The sequence below is a fragment of the Podarcis muralis genome, chromosome 4, assembly GCF_964188315.1.
Source record: "Podarcis muralis chromosome 4, rPodMur119.hap1.1, whole genome shotgun sequence".
Lineage (NCBI taxonomy): Eukaryota > Metazoa > Chordata > Lepidosauria > Squamata > Lacertidae > Podarcis > Podarcis muralis.
In genome coordinates, this window is record NC_135658.1 from 11,099,397 (window position 1) to 11,121,665 (window position 22,269).

At 47.3% G+C, this 22,269-nt stretch overlaps 2 protein-coding genes and 1 non-coding gene across 4 annotated transcripts; all 3 read right to left on the bottom strand.

Annotated features, from left to right (window-relative positions):
- Positions 1-393: 393 nt before the first annotated feature.
- LOC144327460 (uncharacterized) lies at positions 394-4,976 on the bottom strand. The gene has a single exon (XM_077926937.1). The coding sequence runs from the start codon at positions 3,526-3,528 to the stop codon at positions 1,966-1,968; it is 1,563 nt and encodes a 520-aa protein (XP_077783063.1). The 5' UTR covers positions 3,529-4,976; the 3' UTR covers positions 394-1,965.
- Positions 4,977-6,626: 1,650 nt separating this feature from the next.
- On the bottom strand, positions 6,627-21,620 carry ALG8 (ALG8 alpha-1,3-glucosyltransferase). Of its 2 annotated transcripts, none has more exons than XM_028725929.2 (13): positions 21,472-21,620; positions 17,016-17,094; positions 16,224-16,417; positions 15,806-15,915; positions 15,483-15,550; positions 15,208-15,334; positions 14,428-14,531; positions 13,562-13,682; positions 11,768-11,907; positions 10,615-10,754; positions 9,095-9,192; positions 8,060-8,132; positions 6,627-7,531 (listed from the first exon to the last, which is right to left on the bottom strand). In XM_028725929.2, exons 1-13 carry the CDS (start codon positions 21,546-21,548, stop codon positions 7,300-7,302), a joined length of 1,563 nt encoding a protein of 520 aa, XP_028581762.2. In that variant the 5' UTR covers positions 21,549-21,620; the 3' UTR covers positions 6,627-7,299. The 2 variants fall into 2 exon arrangements, with proteins under 2 accessions (XP_028581762.2, XP_028581765.2); XM_028725932.2 differs by having other exon boundaries at positions 17,016-17,083; positions 21,472-21,619.
- Positions 16,760-16,897, bottom strand: LOC114596661 (small Cajal body-specific RNA 3). Its single transcript, XR_003706603.1, has one exon.
- Positions 21,621-22,269: the final 649 nt, after the last annotated feature.

The following is a 22,269-nucleotide window of genomic DNA, read 5'->3' on the forward strand; positions in this document are numbered from 1 at the left end:
GGAGTGGTACTATAACGTCCCTTGATCTGGACACTAGACTTCTGTTGCTGCAGCCTAGAATGGCATAAGCTTTTTGCTGCTGCATCACAATGTTGTAGTTTACACCAGAGGTGGGTAGATTCCAGCCTTCTACATTTTTTTTCTTTACTTGAACCTAGTGGTCTACCAACCGAAACCAGGTACCACTGAGCCTCTTCAGCTCGCCAACTGGAAGGTCGGCGGTTCGAATCCCCACAACGTAGTGAGCTCTTGTTGGTCTGTCCCAGCTCCTGCCAACCTACCAGTTTGAAAGCACGCCAGTGCAAGTAGATAAATACAGTGCGGGGGTGTGGGGGTATTTGATCCCCTGCTAAATTTGCCCATTTGCCCTCTGATGAAGAAACGACCAGTCCATAATTTTAATGGTAGGTTTATTGTAGCTGTGAGAGACAGAATAACAGGAAAACCCCCAGAAACCCAGAAGACAAAAGTCAGAGATTGATGTGCCTCTTCAGTCCAGCCTAATTTAGGTGGAAAATGTTGTTTGGTTGATGTGAGTCAATGACCCGCAACCCGCGTAGGGTAAATAAGACACAAGGATACATGTATTTTAGGTTAATGGGCTAAAGAAGGCCAATACTTTATTGGGTACATACAGCATGAGAGTGGTATTGGCTTAGGCATTGGATCAAACAACATACTGTATTTTTTGCTCTATAGGACGCACCAGACCATAGGAAGGGGAGAATAAGAAAAAAATAAATTCTTGTTCTCCCCCTCTAAAACAAGGTGCATTCACCCAAAGCCTCGGGAGTGCAGCAGTTCCCGCTGCACTCTGGAGGCTTCAGGTGGCTACCTTGGAAGCCTGGAGAGCAAGACTCTCCTGGCTTCAGCGAAAGGAACCCAAAGACTTTGGAGCGCAGCGCGAGGTCCCGCTGTTCTCCAAAGGCTTCAGGGATCTTTGAGGCTGCGGTGAGGGAAAGCAGCACTTCCCCCACACCGCAAGCCCCACAAGTTCGGGGGGCAGCAGCAAGGCTGCGTGCAGCCTTTGCGCTGCTCCCCGATCTGGTCTTTGAGGCTAGCGGTGGGGGAAAGCAGCGCTTCCCCCCACTGCCAGCCTCACAAGCTGCTGATGTGGGAACAGCTCCCACTCACAACACCTCCCCTCTGGGAGCGGAGGCTTTGTGAGTCAAGGACCTACAATGGGTAAATAAGACACAAGGACACATGTATTTTAGGTTAATGGGCTAAAGGAGGCCACAACTTTATTGGTTACAGCATGTGAGTGGTATTGGCTTAGGCATTGGATCAAACAACCTATATATGACCCCACAGGACACATATTCCAATGCCTAACCACCACCTGAGCCAAAGAGGCTCGCCGCCAAATACCCTCACAGCTGCAACCAATCCCTAATGCTACTGATATCAGCCAACCACACATTATTTCCTTGATCAGACAAATGAACGCCATCGTCTCTAAACAAGGCCACCTCGCTGAATCTGATGTCAACATGCTTGATCACATGGCTGTTAATAAAACACAATTTGCGGGCCACCACACAATTCAAGAGTTTCCTGGATTTGTCGATGGCAACGACTGCCACGCCAAACTCTCCTCTTCAGAAGGGAGGACCAAAACAAGGTAGACTCCGGAAACAGAGCAGCAAGTTCGTCTAAGTCCTTTTTTATGTTCAATAACAAGTCCAAGCTCTTCCTGAAGGCCAAGTCGTTTCCCCCTTAGCTGAATGATCAGGTGGACCAAACACTGCTGCTTTTGCCTTTATAACTGGCATCAACTCCTCCCATCGCATGCCACGCCTTGAAATCCAGGAAACTCTCACACTTGCAGTCCCAGGTTGTTGCCCAAGCCGCAATCTCTGGCCCAGTGGACGATACTGTGACCGCAGATCCAAACTTGAATGTTAAAAGAAGCTGAGGGTAAAAAAACAAGGACAGGTGAGTGGTTGCGTTCTAAAAATTCTTTCATATGTACCATTTCAATGCATTCCTGATTCTATTTGTTGGGTGGCCTAAAGGGCCAGCCATTGCGGCGGCCCCAATCCTGAAAGAGTCGGCAGCATATTCCTCTGCAGGGAAACCACAGGCATCAATCGCTTTGCGCAATACTTGCGTGAACTGATGCCTCTTCAAGCAGGAACCATCCTCGTGTATGAGTAAAGGGCCACGGCCAGGTGGTCTAAGATATAAGTACCGCCTAGTGTCTTTTACTGGGCATGGACCCTGGTTTTCAGAAGCAGAAAGTCTGATTGGGACACCTTTTCCCTGTTGGTCAGTTTTTGACCGCTGAATGCATATTATTAACTCAGAGTCAGATAATTGTATGTCATTTAAGTGGAGGCCACAAGAGGAACCATCTGGCTGGGCCTCAAACACAACCTCGCCAACGCTCAGGGCTCCGAAGGCGGCAATGGAGAATGCCGCGGAAAACAAACGTGCTTCATATTTTGACCAACATATTGACCTAAGTTTCTGGCGTATCAGGCAGAAGAGATCAAATGTTATCGGCTTTCCTTTTGCAGGTTGGAGTCTGCCCCAGCCCTTAATTGCCATATGAACGATAAAATCAGCACAAGGGTCAGCTGAGAATATAAATTGGCTAAAAAAGCTGATGGCAGCCGAATGCATTCTTATGGTTTCTGCTGCAAGTCCCAACATATGCAGGTGCGCTAGGTAATGTAACACGTGATCAGTAGTGGGCGGGATATTGCGGGCAAGAGCTGAAACCTTGGATCTGAAATCCAGGAAATCGCACCAGGCTTTCTTATACAACCTGAGAGTAGAAGGTTCCAGTGAGGCTAATACTCCCTTGATAACTTCACATTTCCAATGCTCCAGAGGTGGTCCGAGAAAGGTTCCGGCAGCTGCTGGGCCGAAGATGCTAAGTGGAAGCAGTTCATCTGACTCCTCATCCGTATCCCGCGATCTAGACTTCTCGTAAACGTGTTTCTTCTTGGAGCGTCTCTTCCCTGCTGGCTTATCTGTTGTGGTGGGCTGTTGCTTGTCTGATGCCTGAAGCTGCAGCTCCTCACCATCAGAGATGCCAGACTCAGGAAGTTGAACCCCTGGTTGCAAGCTCTGAAGAAGACTAGAAGACTGAGACATAGACATGTTATTGGGTGGAGCAGAAGCCGACCGACCTGAAGCACGTGCTGCTGCTGACAAGGTGTGGGCCATTCGGGACCTCGCACGAGTCTCTGGAGGTTGATTAGCTGACAACATAGCCTGCGTACTTGGACTTGCGAATTGGGATTCGTTAAATAATGATGCAGATGTGCCGGGCAGCTCACCATCGAGGGATGAGGGATCAGGCGCCGTGTCAGGAATAAAACTAGGAGAAGGGGAGGACCTTGGCGAACGGTTAGCAATACGTTGTTCAAAATCATCTATAAAACACCTGAAAGCATTAAATAATTGAGACATGGTTTTAGGATCAGAATCCTCCTTACGCGACTCCCGATTGCTTGAGGTAGGACGCTTTGCCTTAGAAGTGGGATTCTTGGCAGGAGCTTTCCTCTTTGGCGCCATCGGGAAACGGTTACACAGTGCTAAACAACACTATATACAGCAAAATGCAGTAGTGTGAATTATACTTCTTGTCTCTTTTTTATTGATTGATCGATTGGATTTTGTTATTAATTTCTATTTAATGAATTTTTATTATTATATATCTTTTATTTATTATCACTTAAGGCTAGCCCTATAAGCCAGCTTTAAGGAAAAGGCAGCAAAACTATGCCAGCAACAAACTAGACAAATTAGCTGTGAAAGCAAAACCAAATTATTGAGGCAAAATAACCGCTTTGAAAAACCCTGTAAAACTGGCAAATGTCCTGCAGCACACAACAGCCAGCTATCCGCAAGCCTTAATTAACTTAGTCCCAATCCCAATTTAAATACGACTAATGCAATAATTCTAGAACCCCTAGTTAATTTAAACTCAAAACCAAGTGAAATAAATTCACAGCTGTTACTTAGCTCGGTGTTGTTTCAGGTAAACTTGCGGCTGTTAATAGAGCTCCAAGCCGCTAGAAAATAAAACTGTAGCCAAAAGACTTGTACGTAAACCTTAAAAGTAAAATGAACCAAGATCAATTGTAGCCAAATCAATTCAAAATAAAGTGATCGAAAGGGAAGCAAGACGTAAGCCCCCCCCCCCAAGTTCAAGGCTCCGGTCCTATGACCGGCAGTGAAGCGATTAGGACTACTGGCAAGGCAACTGGAGGGCAATTAAGCAATTTTGGATAACAAAGGACAAAATGCAGGAGCAAGTCAAACAAAAGCAGCCCCGATGAGATGTAGGGCAAAGGGCGCTGGAGGGAAAAGCACACCCGTCCAGGCAATGCTCCTTGTTAATATGACCCCCAGATGGCTCCCCACAGCAACCCGCAGACGTAGAGGATGTTTGGAGGAAGAAGCCCCTTTGCTGAGGGAGAAATGCCCTAGCAAATAAGAAAAGGCACCAGTAAGGTTGAAAAAAGGTTTTTTTTTGGGGGGGGGGCTGAGGAAAAAAAACGGGGAGGGGGGGTTCGAAGCCCACCAGGCTGAATGGAGCCAGCCAATGAAAAACCCCAGAGGAACCTAGAGAGCCCGGAAAAGTAAAAAGGAAAACAGGCACGCTCTCTCCTCTGAAGGGCAGGGGGAAGCCCCGGCAGGGGAAATCCCAACAAATGACACGACGGCTGGGCTGGTGGGGGGGGTAGTTAGGGCTGTGAAGGGCTGGGGGAAGCCAAGTAAAGGAGACAACGGCTGGGCTGGGAGAAGCTGAAACAAGGCACTAAGGAGTTGCGAAGGGGAAGCCCCGGCAGGGGGAATCCCAACAAAGGACTCAAGGGCCGGGAAGAGCAGGATCAGCGCTCCGCCGACCCAAAGCAGCCTCCAAACCTCGAGGAGAAAGAGTCCCGCCGATCGCGGAGGAGCTGGCGAGGAAGAGGCAGAGATCTTGATCCCACGACTCCAGGAAGCAGAATGAATGAGGCGCAGGGTTGCCGCGTGGCCGCTTGAATGAGGCTAGACTCCGCCCCCAAGCCAACCCTATTGGCTGCCTTGACCGGCGTGGCAGTCGGGAAAATCACGCAGGGGGCCGAATACGCTCCTGCTCTCACTACCTCCCCTCTGGGAGGAGGAGAGGCTTTGCGTAACGTGGGAATCAGAAACTGCAGATTAACTGCAAATCAGTCCGTAGACCTCCAGATCGTTTCTCCTTTTGCCCTAGGAGCAGTTGTTGCAGGAAACGCCCCCCCAATCATTTAGTTTGTACAAACTTCACACACACTCACACACTACATACGGTACTGTTATAAATTCATAGAAAATCAACCATACATCGGATTTGCACTGTTCCACTTTTATTTTACCCCATGAAGGAAGGACTACAGAATGGGGGAGGTTTCATACAGGGCAGCCATAATCCCTTGAGCATACCAGCACATCCACAGGAGCCCTGCCCAGTTGCTATGCCAACCCTGATGGTCCTAGACAGAAGACCAATCAAGGACAGAACAAACTGCATATGTGAGTGGATTCAACACGGACTGCAACAAAGGAACAGTGATTGGGTCTCCCCTCAGGGGGCAGGAAACTGCAACTTCCCTTTTGTCTTCTGGAAGTGACTCATGGGGAGGGGGAGAAGGGGAACCGGCCAGGTGTCATGATACACAGGTTACCTCCACAACCCCTCCCTTAACCCCTCCTGTTTGTGATGTAGTCATGATGTAGTTATAATGTATTTCTAGGGGTGTAGTTTGGGGGATTAGTAACTAATAAAAGTTGGGGTCTTCTTTTGTTCTGGGCTTCCATTTTGCTTCATCTTGTTGTGGGTGGGAGTCCTGTCGCAACAGTATTCAATAAAGGCCAAGCCTACAGGCTGCTGTTTTGCTCCAAGTTATCCTGGTTGGTGTCTTTGTTTTTGTCCAAGGGAGCCCTCGGATTTTCCCGTTAACACAGTGAAACAGCTGAATTGTGATGACGTTCTTGGGACTACAATAGTTTTCCCTCCATTACATTTGTTAGTTAATGGTAACATTGCAGGGGATTGAACTTCTAACTTTAAGATTCTATGACCATTGCTATTATAAAGGGTCACCATGCTTCTTTTGCACTTTCCAGCTCTAATTAAATTATCACTCTCTGCACTTTTTGTGTTGCATTTCCCTCTCACCCAAAGCTTTCATGCCCCCCCCCTGCAATTATATTACAGTAAAAAGGTAAAGGTACCCCTGCCCGTACGGGCCAGTCTTGACAGACTCTGGGGTTGTGCGCCCATCTCACTCAAGAGGCCAGGGGCCAGCGCTGTCCGGAGACACTTCCGGGTCACGTGGCCAGCGTGACATTGCTGCTCTGGCGAGCCAGAGCCGCACACGGAAACGCCGTTTACCTTCCCGCCAGTAAGCGGTCCCTATTTATCTACTTGCACTAGTGTGCTTTCGAACTGTTAGGTTGGCAGGCGCTGGGACCGAGCATCGGAAGCGCACCCCGCCGCGGGGATTCGAACCGCCGACCTTTCGATCGGCAAGCCCTAGGCGCTGAGGCTTTTACCCACAGCGCCACCCGCGTCCCTTATATTACAGTACATGTATGCATATGTGTCTCTGTTATCTTATATCAGCACATGAAGGAAACTTGGGGGAGGGAAAAATCATTTTAATGCCAGGTTCAGACTTCCCTCAAAGGACCACAGGCTGAGAACCCTTAGCTTCACGGGAACCCAAATATCGTACATAAAAAAGGCAACGCTACAATAATTTTTACAAAAGCAATTATTGCATATTTTATTCACATTTTTCACTCCACGTTTGTAACTGACAGTGCAACCCTACCCATATCTACTCAGAAGCAAGTCCCACTGAATTCCGTGGAGCTTCTGCCTAGATAAGTGAGGTTAGGCATGCAGCCTGAGTTTCTTGTCTGGAGGACAGTCCCATAATACATACAAGTAACCTTACACATTACATGTAAGGATAGACCCGTTAAACGTAACCAGGGATTGCTTCAGCTCAAACTGAAAGTAAAAAAAGAAAGTCCAATTCCATTTTTAAAAACCCTCCAATTAAGCATCCTTTTGTAAACAAGGCTTCTCCTGCAATTCTCTTTTCATGTCAGGAATTGCCCCTGCTTATTTAAGGGTATTTGCTCACTAATTTCTTGCTCCCACATCCTTAAAGAAACAGCAGCTATTTCTGGAGCACCTCTGCATGAACAGCACATGGCACCATGTGTGGCAGGAGCCAACACTGTTTAGCATGATTTGGAGGCTATTCTGGAGGTATCGCCGTTGACTCGGGTATGTTGTAAGCATCGCTATTCTTTCTTTCGCCTGACAGCTGGTGGTCCCGTGAAGGCAGAGATGTACAGTTTGAGCCAAGCGTACGTGACACCTACAGCACAATATACAGAGGTGAGCAATAAAGGGAGGAAAGGGAATTTGACTATCCAGGTGGTGAAAGGCATCACAATTTCACACAAGATTTCCAGAGGTATCAGCCCAATGAGGTAGATTGTTTCCAACCAATTAAGCAGAGGCCCTTCTTTTCTGCAGGGAGAGAGAAAGCAGAAAAAAGGATTTTAATATAATCACTTCACAAATTATCACTTTGAAATAGTTACTGATATCTAAAATCAACCCCTCTTTTGCAAAGCAGAGCAAGCATGTCTTATTCTGGAGGAAATATCTAAATCGGGGATTGAGAACCAGTGACCCTCCAAATATTTGCTCCGCAGCTCCCATCATTCCAGACCATTGACTGATGAGCTGGGAGTCCAAAAACACAGCCAGAAGGCCACAGGTTCGCTATTCCCAGTCTAAATGCAAGAGCAAAGACTTGCTAGGCCGACAGGGAACCCCAGTCTAAAATGTGAGCAGGTTGTGGGCCCCACTTCCTTAAGACAACCAAAAGATGAACTCAGAGACATTTGCAAGCCAAGCAACCCCTAATGGAAGCTTACCTTTGCAAAAACATTTAGGCTGTAATCCTAACCCCGCTTACCTGGGAGTAAGGGCCACGGAACCCAACAACTAACTTGTGGTTAGACATGGTAAGATTGCGCAGTTGGTCATTACCTGAATATGGCCTTCAGCGAGGAAAAGCTATACACCGTGAAGAGCAGCATGAGCAAGATTTTAATTGGCAGTTCTGAAACACAACAAACAGTTGGCAGATGTTGTATATGGCCAAAACAATAGGGGGAGGGGAATACTCTTTGTATTTTGACATTTATTTTGTTTAACAAAGTGCATATACCACTTGATTAAAAAAAAAATGGGGACGCGGGTGGCGCTGTGGGTTAAACCACAGAGCCTAGGACTTGCCGATTAGAAGGTCGGCAGTTCGAATCCCCACGACGGGGTGAGCTCCCGTTGCTTGGTCCCAGCTCCTGCCCACCTAGCAGTTCGAAAGCACGTCAAACTGCAAGTAGATAAATAGGTACCGCTCTGGCGGGACGGTAAACGGCGTTTCCGTGCGCTGCTCTGGTTCGCCAGAAGCGGCTTAGTCATGCTGGCCACATGACCCAGAAGCAGTACGCCGGCTCCCTTGGCCAATAAAGCGAGATGAGCGCCACAACCCCAGAGTCGACCACGACTGGACCTAATGGTCACGGGTCCCTTTACCTTTACCTAAAATAAAAATACAACTCTCTAAGCAGTGTACAAAACAGTGGCAGCAGGCACACAGGAAGATGCCTTATACTGAGGCTGACCACTGCCCCATCTAGTTCAGTATTTCCTACAATGACTAGCAATGGCTCTTCGGGATTTCAGATGGGGTTCTTTCCAACCTTACCTGGAGAAGGCGAGGATTAAACCTGAGACCTTCTCCGTGCAAAGTAGGATGCTCTACCGCTGAGCTACATCACCTTCTAAGAAGAGGCACCTGCTGTTTCAGAAGTACGTACATTAAAAATAAGGCACTCTCCCACTAATCTGGGAAACCTTTTATTCAATTCAAAGGAGTTTTAGTCAATGAAAGGAAGCAGCCCTAAATGACGTATATTCTCGATGTGTCGCCGGCCCTTCACGTACATCAGTAATCTTTGAAAACGAATGTGTAAGCCAGGAAATATTTTAGGCAGGTGGTGAGACATAGAAGGTACTTACCTGGTGCTGTAAACAGTAGAGGAAAAAGGGAAAGATGTCCTGTAGTGGACAGAACCAGGTAAGTGCCAGCGTCTCTGGATCTCTCCACAGCCAGCAGGCTAAAAACACATACCAAAAACAGGAGATTTTGGAAAGGAGCCGCTAAGCTGTTCAAGGAGGAGATCATTTTCTTCAAGGTCCTCCCTCACTGCTGCCACCATGCTCCTGGCACAATGCGATGCATGTCTACCCCGACGTTTCACAGAGTTCAGCTCTGGTTAACCATGTGCAACGGGGGGTGAGAAACTTGTAGCCTTCCCAAGGTTGTTGAATTACAGTTCCCACCGTGCTGGCTGGGGCTGAAGGGAATTGGGAGTGCACCTTTAAAGCAGTACCTGGGATCTTCCTGCAGCAGCAGGGGGAACAAGGAAGTCAAGTTCCAAAGCTGCTTCCTTGTTTTGCTCTTCAGCTGCAAAAAGCTGCTTTATCCCTGACTTGTTTCTAAGATATCACAGAAACAGGCCCAAGATCCACAGGGAAGTCCTATGTAGCCATGGAATTTTTAAAGAGAAAATCAAATTAAGAAAACTACACTGTTTGGATTCCATTATGTCATTTGTGGTGTGATATTTGTGATACAGTGGTACCTCGGGTTACATACGCTTCAGGTTACATGCGCTTCAGGTTACACACTCCGCTAACCCAGAAATAGTCCTTCAGGTTAAGAACTTTGCTTCAAGATAAGAACAGAAATCGTGCTTCAGTGGTGCGGCAGCAGTAGGAGGCCCCATTAGCTAAAGGGGTGCTTCAGGTTAAGAACAGTTTCAGGTAAAGAACGGACCTCCGGAATGAATTACCGTATTTTTCGCTCTATAGGACGCACTTTTCCCCCTTCAAAAATGAAGGGGAAATGTGTGTGCATCCTATGGAGCGAAGACGCCATAGCCCTGTGACCCTCTCCCGGCTGGAGAGGTGACGCGCGCCTATGGCAGGAGCCTTTATAGGCACGCGTCACCTCTCCAGCCGGGAGAGTGCGCGTGGGGCTAAAGAAGCCATGACGCGTGACTATGGCAGCAGCCTCTCTGCTGCGCCTTTCCGCTGCTCCCTGACCTGCTCTTTGGGGCTGGTGGTGGGCTTCCCCTCGCCAGCCCCAAAGAGCAGGTCGAAAGGAACCTGAAGCCTGGAGAGCGAGAGGGGTCGGTGCGCACCGACCCCTTTCGCTCTCCAGGCTTCCAAGGTAGCCGCCTGAACGCACCTTGTTTTAGAGCGGGAAAACAAGAGGGGGGAAATTCTCCCACTCTCTGCGCAGAGCCTCCTGCCGCTTCACTGAAGGGGCGCTGGGCAGAGAGCGGAATAATTTTTTCCCCTTGTTCTCCCCCCTCTAAAACAAGGTGCGTCCTGTTGTCCGGTGTGTCCTATGGTGCGAAAAATACGGTAAGTAGTTAACCCGAGGTACCACTGTATCTTGCCCAGAAAGGGGTGCAAGTGTGAAGACTGGAAGTTATAAAAATGCAACCTGAACCCCTTTCCATCCCTCTTACCTCAGAGGGAGAATGGCGAGAAGGACTGCTTTCTCATGCACATGCCACCCAAACATGAAGGAGCTCAGCGCGCAGAGAACCAGGCATCGTAGAAAGCCTCTGGGCCCTTGGGGTTTAAACCAAAGACAGAAAACAGAGGGCTAGAAACAACAGGCAGAAAACAAAGCTTCAGTGGTGTATTTCAGCGCCAGGAACACAGGCTTATCATTCAGTGGGAGCTCAGCAGTTGCTAAGCTCTGCACTTTTACAGTAGTGCCTTGGTTGTCAAACTTAATCTGACCCCGGAACTGTTCGAATACCAAGACGCAGCTTCCGATTGGCTGCAGGAGCTTCCAAGTTCAGCTTCCAAAAAACATTCGCAAACCACAACACCTACTTCCGGGTTTGCGGCGTCCGGGAGCCGATTTGTTCAGGAGCCAAGCTGTTCGACAACCAAGGTACCACTGCATTATTCTGCTTTGCATTGCCAGAAAGTGTTAAATTGCCTTTTTGAGATTCTAGGTACCACCTACGTTACATGCCAGTTTAACTGACGTGGGTCCCAAACCAAGGAACTCTGGGAATTGTAGTTTTGAGGATAATGCTGAGACGATCTTGTACCCTATACTTTTCAAGTGACGGGTACGCCAGTGGTGCCACAACCATCTTTTGTAAAGCAGGGGTGGGGGAGGTGGAGAAAGGGTGACAAGCAGTGAAATTTAAGAGAATCTGTAAAAACAAAATCCAGAACACTGGAAGCTGACCTCATGTTTCAAATTGCAATTAATGGTGGTTCTTGGGTCTGAATATTTTGCCCCACCTAAGAACATAAGAGCAGTCTGCTCCTGACTCTTTAAAAGCAGCCTAACACAGGTGTGTGTAGATTTGAAGCTTTCCCCATCCATGTACTTCTAACCCAGGAAAAGCTTCACCTGTTGAATTTCCGCATGCCAGGCCACTGTTAAAGGCATAAAAGAAGTAAGCAAAACTAGTGGTAACTCTGTTTTTAAAGGCATAATAGACTGGCAGGGACCAGAGTGGGCTGAATATTCAATGCAAGCAAGTTGGTGCTTTAACAGGGGAGCATTCATTTTAAATGGGGAGAAATTTCTTGTGGGCTGCGCTTGCAAGCAGATGAAGATGTGCTCAGAGGGGTAGAGTGATATGGATTTACCAGCATAGAGATGGCAGTACAGGTCAAAGTTGCCAATGGAGTCACTGAAGGAAGAACGGTATGTTGAAATTCTTGGACTAGCCCTCCAGTCATGGCAGCCTTGGGCATCTTTGCAGGGTCAAGGAATTTATATTTCAGACCTGGAAGTTATAATGAAGTTTGTAAGAAGGACAGGCACGTTGTCAGCCACACCATACACACCCTAAATATATGTGGAAGCAAGTCCCACGGCTTGTTTCAACACTTGTTTACATCCAGAGACATTTTAAATTTTATTTAAAGGTTTATAAGCCAGTTTTTGAGCAGATGCTCCAAAGTGTCTCATAGCACAAGTAAAAACCCAAATCCAAATATAATTTAAAATATTATGTTTGTGCGAAAAAACAGCATTAAAACCAAAATAAAACCAGCAGGTTTAACAGAGTCAGTTTATAATCGCAACCTGTTACAAAGGATTATTAAAATGTAGGGTTGTTAGGGACCGAGGATCATCTGCTCCAACCCCCTGCAATGCAGAATATGCAGCTGTTCTGTATAGGATTCTAACCTGCAACCTGGGCGTTATGAGCACGATGCTCTAACCAACTGCACTGAATGGGTTAAGTCTCAAGGAAAAAGCGGGTCTTCTAGGCCTATTTAAGGACTAAGGGATGAGGCTCGCTTAAGTTCAACAGGCACTGAATTGTTGTGGGACCACTGCTGAGTGTCCAGCAGCCTAATTGTCGTCATGTGCAGTCATGCAAGGACGCTACACAGCCCAAATGGTTTTTTAAACAGTTTACTAAAAATGTCCTTTTAGACATAGCAAGATGTCTGAGGCACACGCACATAACCAACTCCACTTTATTAAACAGTAAGCTTCTGAGAAGATATTTAGGATGGTTTGGAAGTCACCCTCTGAGTGTGCACACACTCAAACGCCATCTCAAACTCTTCGAAAGATTCCATCAACGATGCCACCAAATTTTTTTACACATCTTTTGGGAAGACAGGCGAACTAATGCCAGTGCAGTGGAAGCAAAGATCACCAGTGCTGAAGCAATGATTCTTCAACATCAACTTCGTTGGACTGGTCATGTTGTTTGGGATGCCTGATTATCGTCTTCCAAAGCAACTACTCTATTCCAAACTTAGAAATGGAAAGTGTAGTACTAGTGGTCAACAGAAGAGGCTTAAAGACTCTCTGAAGGCAAATCTAAAAAAATGTAGTATAAACACCAACAACTGGGAAACACTGGCCTGCAAGCGCTCAAATTGGAGAACAGCCTTTACCAAAGGTGTCATGGGCTTTGAAGACGCTCAAACTCAGGACGCAAGGGAGAAACGTGCTAAGAGGAAGGCACGCTTGGCAAACCTGCACCATGATCGACTCCCACTGTGGATCCAGAATTGGACTCCACAGTCACCTATGGACACACCATTAAGACCGTGTTCATGGAAGCCAATCTTACTCAACTGCGAGTGATCGCCAAAGAAGAAGAGTAAACACAGTGGTTTAGGAGACTATAAAGATGAAGAACTTGCATGGAAATCTCCCTGCTGCTGTCGTATCCAATGACTGTCAAAGGCAAGAGATTGGACTGGACATCCCACTTACCCAACCCAGTTAAACTGTCCTCATGCTTATATATTCTTTTGCATACTTTCAAAAGATTAATAATAAAATGTAAGGAGAGGAACTGCAGCTGTGCTGGTCAGACACAGCAGGCTTCTCCTACTGAAGATTTCTAAAAGGGAACAAGAATCACCGAACACGTATTTGCTATTAATACATGCAGGGTTAAGATACTCTACCAATAACGGAGAGCGCTTTGTCCAGGGCGTTGTACAGTGCCCAGAAGTTAGGAGCCCAGTATGCATGGCAAAGGCCTCTTTTGAAAGGGAAGAGACGAGAGAGGACCTGAGGCAGCTGGCCCTAATGGAAGAAAAAGGAAGTTAGAAAGTTAGTCAAAGATTTTTCATTTATATTAAGTAACACAACAATACATTTGTGGTTGTGGCTTTATTGCGTTTACTGGTCATGTTGCATTTTGTTAAAATAATTTTAAATGATTTAAAGCTGCTTTCAGAGCCTTTGGAAATTCAGCTTATAAATCCAAGTAGAAATCACAGAATAGCAGTGTTGGAAGGGACCACAAGGGTCAACTAGTTCAACCCCCTGCAAAGCAGGAATCTTGTTGTCCAATGTGGGGCTCAAACCCGTGGCCCTGAGATTAAGAGTCTCATGCTCCACAGATGGAGCTACCCTGAGCTAACAGCCAAGTCAAGAATGTTCCTCACACTCAATCAGCTTATAAAGCATATTATTCATACATATAGTAACTACCCTTTGTACAGTGGTACCTCAGGTTACAAACACCTCGGGTTACAGACTCCGCTTCAGGTTACAGGCTCCGCTAACCTTGGGTTAAGAACTTTGCCCCAGGATGAGAACAGAAATCGCGTGGCGGCGGCGTGGCAGCCGCAGGAGGCCCCATTAGCTAAAGTGGCGCCTCAGGTCAAGAATGGATTCAGGTTAAGAACGCACCTCCAGAACGAATTAAGTTCATAACCAGAGGTACCACTGTACTCGCCTATGGGAACAATTAGTAAAGAATGTCTTGCATGCAGTCATCACTCAGGAAGCAGGTGCATGTTTTAAAGAGGATGAGGGTCCTTACCCAAACAATAAATGGTCCCAGTGAAAGTGCAGAAACAAAACAGACAATGAATCCCAGGGCAACTAAGCGAAGAAAACTGAAGCTGCCCCATCGGAGGGACCCATCTGGAGAAAACGAAAATATTATGATTAAAACAGAAGGGTGTGTGTGAAAGAAACAAGAAATGCTTCGGCAGTGTGTTTTAATTTCTTTCCAATTATAAAACAAGATCTTCCTCCGAGATAGAAGAAGAAGAGTTTGGATTTGATATCCTGCCTTTCACTCCCTTTAAGGAGTCTCAAAGCGGCTAACATTCTCCTTTCCCTTCCTCCCCCACAACAAACACTCTGTGAGGTGAGTGGGGCTGAGAGACTTCAAAGAAGTGTGACTGGCCCAAGGTCACCCAGCAGCTGCATGTGGAGGAGCGGAGACATGAACCCGGTTCCCCAGATAACGAGACTACCACTCTTAACCACTACACCATACTGGCTCCCTAGTTAAAGATACATTAAATTCTTGTCACAGACCAGTCTTTCCCAAACTGGGGCCCACCAGATACTGTAGACCAGTGTTTCCCAACCTTGGGCCTCCAGCTGTTTTTGAACTACAATTCCCACCATCCCTGACCACTGGTCTTGCTAGCTAGGGATGATGGGAGTTGTAGTCCAAAAACAGCTGGAGGCCCAAGGTTGGGAAACACTGCTGTAGACTACAACCCCAGCCAATATGGCAGTCTTCTTTTTCACCTGGCAGTGTATCCAAACCCAGGTCGTTCCCCCTATGAAATCATCAATAACTTGCCTGAATTATTTGCAGTGAAGCAGTAGGACCGGAGGAGGTACACACCATATGCTGGGGCGACATAGAGGTTGATATGCTTGAAGTGCAAGAGGACGGCAAAGAGAAAAGCCCCTTCCAAATGCCTTTTCTGAGTGTGGGGCAACAGGGAAGAGGAAGGTCAGGCGGTTATTTGAAGGAACAAAGAATCCAAAGCATACATAAACAGAATGCACACTTAAGAGCTGGTTGAGACTTCTAGAATAGGAATTGGGCATGGCTGCCTCTTAATACACTACCTGGAATAGCCGTGCAATGGAAAGCAGCATGAATCCAAACAGAAAGCCGTTGTACTGAAAATGAATGTCTGTGATTGAGTTAAGGACTAACATCCACTTCAGAAAGACGCCCTAACCCAGGAAACATTTTAAACTTTAGTGCTTCAATTCAACTTCCACGTTGAATGACCAGTTCTAATTCTTACCAGTAGCAAATTTAGCAGTTCCAATTCTCATTAGAATTTGATAGGTATCTCCCCACTCCCCCCAAACCCATCAAATATTGATGTTTGGTTTTAGGTTATCTGGCCAGATTTCTTTTGACACCTGAGTTGGAAGGATACGGTCCACAATTAAGAGGCCAAAATTCCATAAGAGGAGAACTGAAAGGACAAGCTGAGGGTTCTCCAGAGGTTCCTTTGTACCTCGCTTCCCATTTACACATCTACAGCACCTGAGCAGAGGAGAAATAAAGAGACAAGACAAAATCCAAATCCCTTTGTTCTTCCATACACATTTCTTAAAGATCAGGTGCAGTTTATAGGTTATGTTAACAGTGTTCTCTCCTCCAAACAGGTTTTTGTTTTGTTATTTAAAAAAATACTCCATCTATTCCATCTAAAATACTCCATCTATTCTACCCTTCAACAAGAGGCAGGCTGAGTGGTCTCTTTCCAGATCCCAGTGGCTTATCTTCCCTTCTCCCGAAACACAAAACATAAAGACTTCTTATTTAAAAACAATAAAGGGGCACCAACATACTCGCGAACTGCGTAGATGAAGAGCACATCTGTGAAGATGACCGAAAGCCTCTGGAAAAGAATGGTTGGGTAGCTGGAATAGTTGAGGTTCTGGATGACCAGCATCTCTTTGTCAAAGTATTTGGCAACATGTGAAAGCCCATACTCAAACCATGCAAAGAAGGGAGGGTAGTCCAAGGTCCACTCAGATGTTGCCTGTAAACATGGGAAAAGAACACAAGTGAGACGGCAGGTGTCAATCACTGGATGACCTTAAACTGTGAGCTACTTCACATATGAACATTCAACGTGTGGCAAGTGCAATATCAAGTGATCTCTCGTTTCATGAACAGCCCATCACAAATCAAATGCTTTGCAGTCATTAAAGGTAAAGGTAAAGGTACCCCTGCCCGTACGGGCCAGTCTTGTCAGACTCTAGGGTTGTGCGCCCATCTCACTCTATAGGCCGGGGGCCAGCGCTGTCCGGAGACACTTCCAGGTCACGTGGCCAGCGTGACAAAGCTGCATCTGGCGAGCCATTAGGGTGGCTTTAAAAAAAATGTGCAAAGGGGAACGATCTGGATCAGTTGACTGTTCTAAACCAGACAGAGACCTTCACTTTTACTCTAGGAAGCCTGGAAAAACAGGCAAAAGACATTTCAATTGCCTGCACTGGAGGTCCATTCAGCTTCCAGTAACAAGGAAGGGATAGCTGACGGCAGCCTTTAATCATCTGCAAAACTCCACAAGATGCTGCACCTCACTGTTCTAAGAACCAAGCACACTTCTGGAAAGGCAGTTACCTCACACTTACCTCATAATACCACTGAGAGACTGGTAAGCTATGGGTGATGGCTAGCCAGTTTCTGTGCACTTCAAAATCTGTGGAATGACTACAAGAAGTTAGATATTAGTATCTGGATCATACCACATAGCATTCTACTTTGTAAAAGGCAAAAGATTTATATGATCTGAAGAGAAACCAGAGCATTTCTACTTTGCATTTTCCAGTGCAAAAGTAGGTAAATAAGAACTGGTGAGGAACTCTCTGCTAGGTTGTTAACAAGAGACAAACTTTCAGCAGTTGTGCTCATGCATTAACATGTATGTCTACGCATCTCTGTAGGTATCTGTGCACAATAGCTTTCCTACAGTTAGTTCTGTTTCCTAATTTCATGAGAAATTGCTTCTGCCACATTCTGGCGAATCAATTATCACCACATCTACAACTCACATTCCCATTTATATGCACAGGTAAATGTACACAGCAGTGGATGACCAAAAGGTAAGGAGGATTTTCAGAGCGGCACTCGGTGGGCGCACAGAGCAAACCGACAAAAAAGTGGACTGGGCTCATACACCATTAACACAGAATCATAGAAAGTTATGTAGAAGAGGACATTTTGATCCCTGGATGTCAGGACAAGCTGCAACTGCCAAAATTTGCAACATGGAGAGACAATGGAGTGCGTCTCTGGGGGTGAAGTCAAACTGCTGCATTAGCAGCACCAAAGTTGCCTCCCAGGGGTACAAGCCTGGGCAGTATGTATAGAGGCCCTGAGCTGCTCAGATGACAACACATACCCCTCTCGGCTGGGCTGCAAGAGTTGCCAAAAGGAGGCATACAAGGCACCATCGAACCATCTTAGGGATTCCACTCCGGATTTGTGTCAGGATTATGCCTTAGCCCTTTCATCTCCTGAATATATCCAGCAAGGCAGCAGAGGTTTAGGATCTTTTCCTTCTCCTACTTGGGCTACCTTCCCAGGTTGATGAGCCCCAGCTGCCCCTCACTTCTCTCTACAGCACATGCAGAAACTGCCTTCTGGGCCGTTGGACCCACTATTAGTATCATCTGCTCAAGACATTGGAGCTAATCCTTGCATGGAGGGGAACTACACCTGTAAATATCAGCAGCTGGGAACTGCAAGTGGGGAAGAGTGCTGTTGTGCTCATGACCAGTTTCAGGGCTTTCCAACAGCATCTGTTGGGCCGCTATGAGAACAAAAAGCTGGAATACAGGAGACTTTGGTCTGACCTTGTGGGGTTTTTAAATGTACTTAATGTACAATTGGGCCAAAGCAGCCAATCATAACAGCCTTCACTATGTGAGCTGATGTTTTCTTTTTCTTTTCTTTTTTTTGTTCAACTTGCTATAAAACATAATTGCACTGATTACCAAAATATGCTCCGTGAATATCTTGTTTTTAGTCTGACCACATCCTGCAATAGTCAACAGTACCATTGGTGTCCATTTCCTTAGAGACAGCAACATACTTTAGTGCTTTGACAAAACCTGCATCTCCTGCATTATTAAGCCTAATGGACATTTACTGGAATTGATGCAGTGCTTTCCCCCCCCATTTTATCACCTAGAAGCCCAGAGGGTTAACTAATATTCCTCCTCTTCAGCTAGATCTGTACCCAATCCCTCATGATCCTCATAAACTTGGTATTACTGCACTTCTGAGTTTGACTCCACTGCTAACTAGGGTATAATTTCTTGAAGATAGATAATCTGAAGGGGTTTCTGGCAGAGAATTAGAATAAAGATAGCTAGATAGAGGGAAAGAACAAAGGCCAGGGAGGAAACAAAAGCATTGAAAGAATGCTATTATTTTAATCACACATACTTTGGGTTAAGGTAGGGATACCTAACATAAAGGTAAAGGTAAAGGTACCCCTGCCCGTACGGGCCAGTCGTGTCTGACTCTAGGGTTGTGCGCCCATCTCACTTAAGAGGCCGTGGACCAGCGCTGTCCGGAGACACTTCCGGGTCAGGTGTCCAGCGTGACAAGCTGCATCTGGCGAGCCAGCGCAGCACACGGAACGCCGTTTCCCTTCCCGCTGGTAAGCGGTCCCTATTTATCTACTTGCACCCGGGGGTGCTTTCGAACTGCTAGGTTGGCAGGCGCTGGGACCGAATGACGGGAGCGCACCCTGCCACGGGGATTCGAACCGCCGACCTGACGATCGGCAAGTCCTAGGCACTGAGGTTTTACCCACAGCGCCACCCGCGTCCCAATACCTAACATGGTATCCACTAAATGTTTCATGAACATAAGAAAAGCCTGTTGGATCAGGCCCATCTATTCTAGCATCTGATTCTCAGTGCCCAAGCAGATGCCTGTCGAAAACCTATAAGCAGGACGCAAGTACAAGAGCACCTTCCCCTCTTACGACGTCCAGCAATTGGTATTCAGAAGCCATTTACTGCCTCCCCAATGTGAAGGCAGAGCACGGCCATAGTGGCTGGTAGCCACTGATAGTCATATGCTCTCTGAATCTGTCTAAACCTCTATTAAAGTAATCCAAGCTAGTAGCCCATCCCTGCCTTTTGGTCTATAACTCTTTGCCTCAAGGGATAGCTCAGTTGGCAGAGCATGAGACTCTGAATCTGAGGGTTGTGGGTTTGAGCCCCATGTGGGATGAAAGATAGGATCCTGCACTGCAGGGAACTGGCCTAGATGATCCTCATGGTCCTTTACAACTCTATAATTATGTGATTATAGAACTCTCATTTGTCCCAGACAGCATGAGTTCACCATGCTGGTCATCCCTGCAATAAGGTGTAGGGAATGGGGTGTGATCCAAAGGGGGAAAAAGTGAGTTTTGAGGAAAACTTTTTCCACCCAAGGGCAACATGTTGAGTAGAGTGGGTTCTCTACTTGCTTGATTGCAAGCAAGCCGAAGCATACCTGATTGAAACAATTCCATATTCCTCCCGCCTACCTATGTCTCAAATCCCCTCCCCTTCCTGTGTGACTGTCTGGTGTCCATTTTATATTGCAATCCCCTCAGGGCAGAGACTTGTCAAACCTGTTCTTTGTAATGCACTGCGTTCGCATGGGACTGCACTGCTTGTTGTGCAATTCACACACGTCTCCTAACCTTACACTTACTGGAGCTTTGCTTATGAAATGTATATTTTGTTATCATTTAAAAGCTGCAGCGTAAGTTCTACAGAGTGACTCTCAGGTTTCCCACCCTCTTTTTTTGACATTACAGGAGGGTCGGAAGAATTAGGAATAACATTAAGAATAGCCTACTGGCTCTAGTCCAGCATCCTGTTCTCACAGTGGTCAACTAGATGCCTGAGAAACCAGCGAACAGGATTTGAGCACAAGAGCGCTCTCCCTTCCTGCTGTTTCCTGCAACCGGCATTCGGAAGCATTGCTGCCTCCATCTGTGGGGGTACAGCGCAGCTGGCTAGTAGCCCTCTCCTCTTCCTCGACTTTGTCTAATCCTCTTTTAAATCTGTCTAGGGTGGCGGCCATTGCTGCCTCCTGGGGGAGCAAGTCCCATAGTTTGTCTATGTGCTGCGTGAAGAATCACTTCCTTTCCTGTCTTGAATAATAACAATTCATCTATATGCCTGCCACCCATCTGACTGGGTTTCCCCAGGGACTCTGGGAGGCTTCCAACAAATTACAGTGGTACCTCGGGTTAAGTACTTAATTAGTTTCGGAGGTCTGTTCTTAACCTGAAACTGTTCTTAACCTGAAGCACCACTTTAGCTAATGGGGCCTCCTGCTGCCGCTGTGCCGTCGCTGCACGATTTCTGTTCTCATCCTGAAGCAAAGTTCTTAACCCAAGGTACTATTTCTGGATTAGCGGCGTCTGTAACCTGAAGCGTGTGTAACCCGAGGTACCACTGTACAGTAAAACACAGGTAAGACATCAAACATTAAAAACTTCACCATACACCATACAACAGCCCATGAGGCCCTTAATCTCAGGGTCGTAGCTTCCAGCCCCACCTTGGGCAAAAGTTCCCTGCATTGCAGGGGGTTGGGCTGGATGACCCCTGGGGGTCCCTTCCTACTCTGCAGTTATTCCACGATTAAGAGAGGCGATGGGGGAGGGAACATTCCTCTGCCCACCTTCTCCGTGCCACGCATTCATTTCATAAGATGCCAGTTACGGAGCGAGGTTTCCCAAGAGCGTGGGCCTCTGGCAGTTTTTGGACTACAACTCCCATCATCCCTAGCGAGCAGAACCAGCGGGCGGGGATGCTGGGAGTTGTAGTCCAAAAACTGCCAGAGACCCAAAGTCTGGGGAACGCTGCTGTAGAGGGAAGCCCTGCAACGGGGAACCCAAGGCAGACTCGGAGAGAGAGAGATAGAGAGGGACCAGGCAGCAGGAGGGCGGAGAGGCCCCCGCGAGGAACAGCCGCGTCCATCATGGCGGCGCCGGAAGCCCCCTCGCGCCCGCCCCTTCCCCGCCAGAAGAATGTGAGGGGGGAATAATAACGAATCCGGGCTCCTTACTACGTGGGGATGAGGAGCAGCTTGAGTAGCGTGACCCCGAAGGCCAGAGCCGCGAACCAGCCTCCGCTCGCCGCCATGACGGCCCGCTTGCCTCCGCCAGCGCCTCAGAGGGCCGGCGGGCACTGCGCATGCGTGGGGGTGGAGGCGAGCCGTTGCCGCGCCGCAACGGTTTCAACCGCCTTCGCAGCATCCAGGCGCCTGCGCGGGAAGAGCGGCGGGCGGGAAAAGTACTGCGCCTGCGCGCTGGGTTTACTCCCGGCGTCCTGGCTCGCCACACCCCCTGCAGGCGGGAGTGTGTCAATGCAGCCGCCTCGACGCAGGGGGGAGTTTCAATGCGGTTTGCAAACCGGTTCTTTGCTTGTTATGTGCAGTTGGTTCCAAGTCTAGAGGCTCTAGAATTCAGTGGGGCTTATTTCTGGCAGACTCTGAGATAGTTGCAGGCTTCTAAATGTGCACTAGTCCCAAGTCTAAATCCTGACCCTGTGGAATTTATTGGGCTCTTTTTATTCTGATTATATGTGTGTGTATGTGTGTGTGTGTCTGTGTGTGTGTGTGTATATATATATATATATATATATATATATATATGTTTTTATGTTGATCTAGTATGTGAACCACCCAGGTATAGGTATAGGTAAAGGTCCAGTTCAGTTGCAGATGACTCTAGGGTTGCGGCGCTCATCTCGCTTTAAGGGAGCCAGTGTTTGCCTGCAGACAGTTTTTCCGGGTCATGTGGCCAGCATGACTCAACCACTTCTGGCACAACGGAACCCTGAAACCAGAGCCGCGCATGGAAAC